General features: G+C 27.9%; 2 protein-coding genes across 2 annotated transcripts; one reads left to right on the plus strand and one right to left on the minus strand.

The window, feature by feature from the left end:
- Positions 1-1,148: 1,148 nt before the first annotated feature.
- On the minus strand, positions 1,149-6,769 carry LOC113385675 (CLK4-associating serine/arginine rich protein). The gene is made up of 10 exons (XM_026623518.1): positions 6,671-6,769; positions 6,476-6,573; positions 5,866-6,032; positions 5,124-5,261; positions 4,922-5,037; positions 4,402-4,574; positions 3,333-3,695; positions 2,969-3,160; positions 2,455-2,724; positions 1,149-1,441 (listed from the first exon to the last, which is right to left on the minus strand). The coding sequence occupies exons 1-10, from the start codon at positions 6,767-6,769 to the stop codon at positions 1,156-1,158; spliced, it is 1,902 nt and encodes a 633-aa protein (XP_026479303.1). The 3' UTR covers positions 1,149-1,155.
- Positions 6,770-7,801: 1,032 nt separating this feature from the next.
- LOC113384569 lies at positions 7,802-10,520 on the plus strand. Its single transcript, XM_026622305.1, has 6 exons — positions 7,802-7,898; positions 8,141-8,273; positions 8,338-8,467; positions 8,831-8,925; positions 9,905-10,141; positions 10,374-10,520. Exons 1-6 carry the CDS (start codon positions 7,828-7,830, stop codon positions 10,473-10,475), a joined length of 768 nt encoding a protein of 255 aa, XP_026478090.1. The 5' UTR covers positions 7,802-7,827; the 3' UTR covers positions 10,476-10,520.

Raw genomic sequence — 10,520 nt, forward strand, 5'->3', positions numbered from 1 at the left:
TATGTAACGGCTTTTTAAGTGATATTGTGCCAACATATTTTATATCATACTGCGTAATCTTTTTTTTTTCTAAATTTATACATAAATTATGATCATTACTAAATATTTTTGCTTTTTATTACAAATATAAAATATTATTTTCGACAACGTTTCGAAGTTTGAAAATACTATAGAAGCATCACATTGTTTTAAATAACAATACTCAACAATTATAGTACTTATTATTTATCTCGACAAAGTATCCGATCTTAATAGTGTAGAAAAATTATTTTTTTTAAATATTGGAGATTATGCTAATTTACACATCGGATACAGACAATACAGTTTATTATAATAATGTAATATGATCTTTTATGAGTTTTTGGTCTTTCTTACTAATAAGTTTGTTTTTGGTGAAAGTACTCAATATACTTGATAGTGATAATGAATTAATTAAATTGCATATACTTTTGTTAAATTATTATTTAAAAAAATAAATTTATTGTTTTATTTATTGTTTAGTTGAATATAGTTGTAGTTGTATATAATTTTTTTTTATTTGTACTAGTAACTTTCAATTTTGTTTAGGTTTGTTGAAGATAATAAAAATACGGTAATTTACCGGTATTCCGGTTTTAAAATGAAAAATTACCGAAATACCGGTATTGAAATTTTCTATCGGTATTGCATTCCCTACTGCCAAGGATGTACGAGGAAACACATCAGAGATATGTACTGTGTGTAAATAGGAGTTGATGAAGGGTGTACTCCAGCTTTCTGAGCTCTAAATTATCTACAAAATCACCTCAAAAAGTTGCAACAGTTCAAATATCTAACAGAAACCACAGTGCCTGAACAAATTAATGGCATTTCAATGTGGTTACGGAACAAATTAAACTCGTATGTCGGGGTGCCACTTTACATGTAAAAGATTCAGAATGAAATACAAAATAAAAACCAAAACAATTAACAATATAAAAACGACGCCGCACTTACAGCGAAATTCTTATAGATGAGCACAGGCTGTTTAAATATTGGATTTTACATTAGATTTTAATAGAAACAGTCATTTAAGCATTTAAACAAGATTACGGAAAATTGAAATTAATAACATTTCAAGAAAGTTTGTTCAAAGTATTTTAATATTTGCATATGCTGACTGCCATGAATATTAGACTAATAAGATGAAGAATAAGTTAAAATGAAATTGAAAATGACGATGTATTGTTTTGTCACATTTGGCAATAAAATAAGATTCTTACTGACTTTGTTGGCGGCTTTGTTGATCGCATTAGGTTTAGTTTTACCAAACAAACCCGATACGCTAGTGCTTGTACCAGTATTGGTACTGCTTATGATCGGGTTTGCTATCAATAGGCTGCTAGATGTTGATTGAGCTGGAGTGCCAGAACTGTTGTTTGTTAAAGATTGAACATCTGTTGAAGCATTGCTATTTGTATGTCTGTAAATAAAATAAAATAATTGTAATTGATAATATTGTATATCAATTTTTAGTTTTTTTTTTTCTTAAGGGGGTTGTTCTTTTTTTGTTACAAAAAATGCAAGATATTTGTTTTCGTTTTTCTCGAAATGTATTTATCATAGAGACATGCGGTTTTTATTAAACAAAAATTACAAAGTCATAGAATATTACGTGATTATCTTCTTTTTTTTGTGCCGTCATTTTTTAACCAGGGGGCGCCAAAGTCGGTCTTGCAAAATCGATCTCTTTTGCGGTGCCACAGATAAAACCGTTGCGCATCGCCCAAAACCAAAAAAAAAAAAAACGTTGAAGAAGAAGTTTGAATCCAGTCCCCCTACCAAAATTAAAGAAAAAAGCAAGCAGGGAGAATATGGCAGCTATTTGAAAAAACAAGTATCAAAAAAGGCCTTTTTTTGGGGGCGAGAAGCTTCGCAAAAATTTTTTGCGTAATGTTATCAAGTTGTTTGAGGTAGGGGGACTAGGTATTGCAGTGGTGAACAAATTAAAAAAATGCAAGTCGATCCGACTTGTAGTTTTTTTTTAATTTGTGGCACCGCATTGAAAAAAGTCAATTTGAGAAAAACGTATTTAAAGTTTTTAATATAATGTACTAAATACACCATTTAATTTAATGTACTAAATACACCATGGTATTCAAAGATGCTGACACATTAAAAAGGTCATGTGCATGAGGTATTATAATGAAAAAGAGGCAGCTGGCATACAATAGCTCGCGGAGCGATAAAAAAACGCTTTCAGAGGATCATACATATGGAGATAAATATATCTATAACTTCGTCAAAAAAATATATATTGAGATGATTTTTTTTAAATAATTCTAAGGTTTTTAGCTTTCATAATATCAAAAATTTCAAAACCAAAACGAAGAAAAATAAAAAAAAGAACAACCCTTAAACAATGTTTTCCTTAATACAAAGCATAATTTATTATTGACATTTATAGTATAATAAAAAAAAAATGATCATACTCACATATCAGGATTTTCTCTTGTCCTATTGTCACTATCATCACTATCTGATAAACTCAGTTCAGAAGAACTCTCATCGCCCTTTTTCCTTCCATAATATTTTTTTATTGGTGGTCCAGCCACAGGTGAATGTACATCATTTGCACTTGAATTGTCTTTCGAATTATCATTGTCATTATCTTTAGAAACAGTTGGGGATAGTTTCTTTGTCAGGCTCTTGTGGGAAGATCTAGAGCTGCTTGAAGAGTCAGAGTAGGTAGAACGAGATCTAGATCTGCAAAACATTGTATTGCACATGAATATAAATTTGTAATCAACATTATTTCATCATATTTGTCAGCAGTATCTGTTTAAGGTTGTAATATAAGCAAATTGCAGAATAAAGTTGACTAAAAAATAAAGCTATTGAGAAACTGTATATCAATATTAATCAGTAGTAAATATATCATTAATTATTATATATACTTAGATCTTAAATATAAAGAAATTTAAAAAAATAGGCCTTTACTTTTACATACCTTTTTCTGGATCTCGATCTTCTTGATCTCGACCTAGAACGTCTCCTACTACTCAATTTGAGAGAACGGTTGGAATTATGGTAGCGGCTAGAACGAGTTTTTGACCGCGATCTTGTTCTCGATCTACGTCTTCTATGTGATGAATATGGGGAACGAGATCGTTGTCTATAACTGCGTGGTTTAGAATATGACCTAAATATGATTTGAAAACTATAATCAAAAACTATAAAAATATATATTAACTAAAAAATGAAGGCATAATATGCAATAAACTAAAATATTTGCTATTGATTGATAACACCAAATCTAACAAATTCATGAAATGTAATATAACTCAATTATGCATATTGATTTATTCACAAACCTGCTTCGCCTATGTCCATTACGTGATCGACTTCTTGATCTTGACCTACTTGACCTAGTCCCTCTTCGAGATCTACTCCTACTTCGGCGCCTTCGAACGGAACTACTCTTTAATTTATCAGCATATGTAGATTTTTTTCTTAAACTACTGGTGCTTCCTTTCTCTAAAATACTTCCAGAACTTTTATTGAAATTTTTTCCTGTTTCTTCTTCCCCTCCAAAAGAAGTTATATATGTTATTTGACCCAATGAAGATGGTGATGGTGATCGGGATACAGATTTTTCTACTTTTGGACCTTCCTCTGGGGCTTTTTCAACAGCAAAACTGAATGATGTGAAATGATGGTCTAGGAGTCGCTTTTCCCTATTTATTAGAAATATTTTCTTCAGGTTCAGTCAAGAAAGGGATAATGTGCACATAAGAAACATTTTTAATAATATGTCCGAGTTAATTAAATATATATATATATATATATATATATATATATATATATATATATAAAGCAAGAGGTTTTTCTTCAGATGGTGAAATAATATGATAAAATTGTTTCTTGGGCAACCATTCAGTAATTAAAAACAGTTTTATTGAAGGAAAATGTTTTTATTGTTTAAAGTTTGAATGGAAAGAGCATGAAAAAAATTTTGAAAATTTAAAAAAATAGTTTTAGGTATAACTTAGCGACAAATGAATGAGTTTTAATCATTCATTTATTCGCTAAATTACATGTAAAAAAACATTTTTAAAATTTTTGAAAATTTTTTCATACAAAACTTTAATTAAATTGCGCTTTATCTGAATGTTAATATTAAGAGCTAAAACTTTCAGAGAATTGTTTTTTATCTATTTGGAACCATTTGAGCCCCTGGGAGCAAGGAAATTCGAAAATGACCATTTTAAGGACCACCCTAATATGTATACACACATACATATACATAATATATATAACTCCTCTTTGAAGCAGAGTAATATCATAACTTACAACAACAAAATCCAGATATATAGTTATACTCACGTAGAATACAATTAAAGAGACAAAAAATCATACATAGAAATAAATAGTATATCATACTTATGCTGACGCCTTTCTCGTCTACTTTTCCTGCCACTGTACATAGCCTTTTCCTGTTCCTCCTCTCTAGCTATTCTTAAAGATTCGGCTTCATCAGCATCTTTAGTCAAAAATGAATAAAAGTCATTATCTGCCATTCCATATGCTTGTGCCGCAATATTCATTTCATTTGCCTATAAAATATTAAGTAGATAATTAATATTAATAGCATTTCATTATTTATAATTTTATTTTCTTCTAAATGCAATAGAACTAATATGATAAGAAAACTACAATTATCATTCTAACATCACATAGGGCTCAGAATTATTATATTCACCTCTTAATCACTGTATCACATTTACAATATCATAACATCATGATTATTCAATGTTAATATTAAATTTACATCATTATCAAATGACATGCAAAATGTTTTTTTTTTTTTTATAAAGTTAGCGTAGTTGAAAACACTCACAAATTTTAATGTTTAAATTAGATCTAATATTGCATAAGAAATATGTAAATTATTTATAGTTACCTGAGCTAATCCCACTTTTGTGATATCAATACTAACATCCATATCAATTTCCACTTCAGAATCTGAACTATCCGAATTTCCATCTTTATCAGTTTTTTCAGACTTTCCAGGTATGACTGAGAACAAAACATAACCAATGATTTAATTGTTCTTGAAATATCACCTACATTTTCAATTTATAAAAAACAACTTATAAATATACCTTCAGTATTCTCATAGTTATATCCAATAGCTGCTCCAGTATTGCTGCTACTTTTCTTTTTTTTATTCGATTCTTCAGGGGTTATTCCAAATTGCTCTTCATAAGCCAACTGCTGCAAAAACTTTTCTTCCCGAATTCCTGTAAAAAGTAATCAAAGAATTACATAAACTTTAATGAATTAAAAAAATTCATGTCTGTTTACCTGAAAGTCCAGTATTATGAAAAATAGATATAATTTTTTTTTATTAAAATTCTTAAGAAAGAGGCAAAGCCAAAAAGTATCTAATTCATATTCAATATTGAATACAAAATAAGCATTAATATTATATTAAAAACTATTAAATAAATATTATTGTTTAGTTACTTTTATCACCAACTGTTTTTAATCTAGACTTTTTTAAATTGGATGAGTGATGTTCCTTAATAGTTTGTTGTATATTTATAGGGTTTATTTATTTATCAATTTTGCAAGCCGTCAGTATGATGAAATTATAATAAGGCTCATGTCAATATTTAAAAAAATTATAACTAAACTATTTTATTATTTATTCATTAATTATTTAATTTATTTACTATAAACTTATTTATATTTAGTTAATTTTAATTATTTTTAAATATAAATAGTTTGTTTCATGAAGATTAGTATTTATATATTGCAAGTATTTTTTAACAATTTAATAAGCATTAAGGTTATGAGAATACCATAATTAAATATTGCAGTATAAAAATAAAAAGAAATTACCAAGAAATGTATTCTGAGCCAATATCCGATAACTCTCATAATTACAGTGCCTTTCTTCAGGTGTTAAATCTTCTTTATAACAAGGAATGGTATCAGGAATATAATCCAAATGTGCACGAACATCAAAACGATCAATCATGTTGTCTAAATTATTCTGCCATGGCATCCTAAACCAAAAATTATGTTAAATTTACACATGTATTTTTTTATAGAATCCAAAAAAAAAAAAGATTATATTCATAATATATTTACATATACAATATGGGTGTAAATTTATAGGGCTGTATGTACAAGAGAAATAAGTTTTAACCAACTTTTTAGAAATATATTTACTTAAAAAATAGTAAAAATGATATTATAACACTAAACTTAATCAAATTTGATTTTAAATGATAACAGTCAATCAATTTTGATTTAAAATGTTAATACTTAATGTTAATGTTAATACTTCTGTAAAAATTCCACTTCTATGATATTATCGTTGTGAAAACTATTAGTTATTAGAGTTCATAAATGTATCATCTCCATAAATACATTATAAAGCCGAAATTTGGTTGTTTAAATGAAATTGATATGTTTAATTTAGTTATGAAAAAACGTTATGCCATACATATTAGCAGGACTATCTCCAGCAATTGCAACAGCCGGGTCTAAATGGATTTTGCATTGTCTCCCATGAATCTGCAGAAATTGTGTAGGATCTGCTTTCTGTAAATTATTAATTGAACTTTCAGTTTCATATTATAAAAATAGTTTAAAGTTCGGCATGAATTACCGAATATTTCTCAAATTATATTTAACTTACGATAGTTTCAAAGAAATCTCTTCTCCTTTCAGCACGTCGCTGATAATCAACGAGCATACCCCGTATCTTCTTTTCCTGTCTCCGGGCTTCGTGCCACATTTTGTATCGAATATATATACAATATTTACAATAAATCACTAATTGACATCCACATATTAATCAATTATTTATAAAATGTCAAAACGCGAAAATGCCGATACACTGATATCTGAATGTTTAAAATAGTGTTGCCAGTTGCTATATAATGTTCCAGACATCAAATATTAGGGGGACAGACACGCATGGGGTTGGCAGGTTGGCACTCCTACCGAGGGAGCCCAAATTGCGTAGACAATTTAATTTAATTTAATTTTTGTTGTAATTTAGTTCTCTCAAAAACTGTCATTATTTATACAATTAGCTTGGTATCTCTAAGATGGCTAAACTTGCCCTTGCCAAAAACTGAACACAACTTCTCCCAATTATTATAAATTGCATGTTTTTTGAATTATTCAATTCGGATACTCCGTTCTCTCAAAACCAGAATTTCTACTTTTTGCACTCTTTGCTCCGTATCTCCATAACGGCTAGACCTGCCTTTGCCAAAAACTAATCAGCATATCTCCCTATTAATAGGGATCGAATGTTTTTTGAACCATTCAAATATATCATGGATCAACCATATCGGTTGATCCGTGCGCCCGAAAACGTAGACAAAAAAACGCGGACATACAAAACATACACACACATCCATTTTTTCTGAGGACCTTCAAAATGTAAAGATATGCAAAAAATTTCATTTTCGATTTCCATTAATTTGCTGGCGAGTAACATGCGTTTGCAGCGCCATCAAGTCTGAGCGTTAGACACTTTCCCTAGCTCTCTGAACGTAATTCTGAAAACATAGATAAAAGTCAGTGTAAATAAAGTTGAACTTATTTACAAATACAAATGTCACACGCCCTTTTCTATAAATTATAAATTAATTAGTGACTCACGTATCAAATACTAATTCATATTAATCTGTTCATTTATCTATTTAAATGAAAATATAGTATTACATGTGGTGTAATAATATTATACCATTATATATGATAATGTTTTTCTAACATTTTAATATACAGTATTATTATTATTATTATTTTGTGAATAACGGTTGCCCAAAATAAATTTTAAAGATGAATTATGGAAGAAAAACTCCTTCGACGTATAGGTCGAATCCTTCAGTTTATTCACATATGACTGGAAGGTACAGAATATTTTAAAAATATGTTAACCTAAAGCGTAAAGTAGAAAGTCTCCTAGAGTTATAATTAGATAATTTCATTTGATTGTAATGTTATGAAAGATATATAAAATATATGTTGTTATATTATTCTTTTCAAAATTCTATAGAACATATTTTTTATATCTTCTTCTAATTTGCTTTTGCATACATATTTGATATTTACATGACGCAGACAGTTTTACCTTCAGTAATTTATCATTTAGGTCATCGACTAATTTAAAATCGAGCAGGTCTATGCGCTCTGTCAAAATACCATGGTATCAGAAACCTATCCTGAAAGATGCCTTTCTTATTGATATTCAAAGAGGATCACTATGGATGAGCGGATTCTCAGTTGTAAGATAACAAAGAAATGCTAATAATAAATTACAAACTAATTAAATTATATATTTTTCTGCAGTTTTTAGCTCTATTTACAATGGCAACTGCTATGTTTGATATATATTGCTTAGCAATGGCAGTTCCAGGCAGCACGCATTATGGATATTATATAATTTCTTTCGAATTTGTCTATGTAGGGAGTGTTCATGGTAAGAATTCAAACTTATCAACAAACTTTTATACATAAGAAAGTTATTACAAAAAAATTACTGTGACTCTGACCTTTTCTAGTATAATTTGTAAGCTCTTTAGTCGCATCTAATTATTTGCTCCATAACCAAACATTAATTCTTTCAATATTGAGAATGTTTTATAACAAAAAATTCATACAGGAACTTTTTTCTTTATTTTCTGTAAGATCAATATTTGCAAAATGCATGTAATTAATCATATACTAAATAATAAACCATAAGAGGTTAATTTATGTATGGTAGAGACTCATGCAATATTGTAATATATATGCGATTGTTATAAAACTATCTTGTAACATAGTACATTAATTTTATTTTTAGTTCGAAATGCATTAATAGTATTTGCATTATTTTCCCTGATTGGAGGATTTTGTGTTCTTGTGACAAGTGTAATGTTGATAGTAGCTCTTCGAAAGGTGAGGACTCTTTTTTTTTTATTTTAATGAAATTGTAACATATAGAATATTAATCAAAATTCAATATAAATTAGGTAAAGGCATTTTAATAGAATAAACTTGCCCCATTTTACAATCCTAAAGAATGAACTCAAGAGCGTCATTTTAGATAAATAAAAGAACAATCAAAACAATATTCATTCAACAATAAAAATATGAAATATTTTCAAACTTTATAAAAAATGAATTGTATTTTATGTGTATGCACTAGCTTATTATTCACAGCTTCCTTAATACTTAATAAGGAATCCATGTAATTATAATGCTCTTCTTATATTTATTATTGTAAAAAAAGATCTTAGTAATCAATATAATTAAACTCATTTCATATCTCAAATTAGCTAACGGATAATAAAAGGATTAATCAAAATCGGAAAAAGGTATTTTGGCATATATATAGTATTTTGTCAATTCTATGTAAAAGTTTAATGTGCATTATGAACATTTAGGATCAGAGTTTATTTATTCTATACATTCTAGCAAATTTTGCAGAACAGCTATTTACAACAATTATTTACTATGATATTCTATCATATATAAATCATAACATAGCTATATCAGGATTTAATTAATTAATTCCATCCCTAGATGTTGTTAATTGTTGCTTTAGTCTTGTATTATAAAGAAGCCCTTCTATTTTAAATTGATATTGTATTTGTATTTATTGTAGACAATTAAAGTTTTCAAACTTCTCTAATACTGTAATTGATAAACTCGAATTAAGGTTTGCAAAATAATTTGCAAGTACCTAAGCAAATATTTATTCATAGACATATTTTGCTTGAATGTGATATATATATATATATATATATATATATATATATAATTTTATTAAAATTGAAGGTAATCAAATTAATATAAAATTATTTGACAATATTTAAATGATCAAATAAAAATGAATATATTTGTATTCTATAATTTGGATTTATTATCTTTGCAGGAATATGAAAAAAAGATGCTGCCGTGGATATATGTATTTGCTGCATTTACACTATTCAGATTATTTGCATTTTTGTTTTTTGCAATTGTAAATGATTTGATATTTTCTTATAATATCCTAATTACTTTGTGCTGGTGCCTCTTTATTTTGATATCAATCTATGGATGGTTACTCATCTACTCATTGTATCTGGAATTATCTGATTTGACAAAGTTAGAGGATTTGGCACATTTAAGAGTGAGTTATAAATATTAATATAAATAAAATATTTCCATAAATTTATAAAATGCTGCTGCCGAAAACAATTATTTTGAATATCGTTGATTGCTTTTTCATAGAAAGTTGTATATGTAATTTATATTGATATTTGATTTTTATGCAAAATGCGAATTTGGTTTTATTTTATGTTTTGCCACGTACTCAATGAATTTTGATAAATAAATACATTCAACATTATACATTATTTCAGATGGGAACAATGGCTTCAATTAATGCATCAACAACGCATTCAGTAGCTGGTTCGAGACCTACAACACCTCATAGTACAGTTTCTACAATGCCAGTTGAATAAATATTAATTATTTTACATTTTTTACTGTTTCGGAATTCTACTTTT

The sequence above is a fragment of the Ctenocephalides felis genome, unplaced genomic scaffold, assembly GCF_003426905.1.
Source record: "Ctenocephalides felis isolate EL2017-DRISC unplaced genomic scaffold, ASM342690v1 CF-g0.4_SCAFFOLD_03571, whole genome shotgun sequence".
NCBI classification, from domain to species: Eukaryota; Metazoa; Arthropoda; class Insecta; order Siphonaptera; family Pulicidae; genus Ctenocephalides; species Ctenocephalides felis.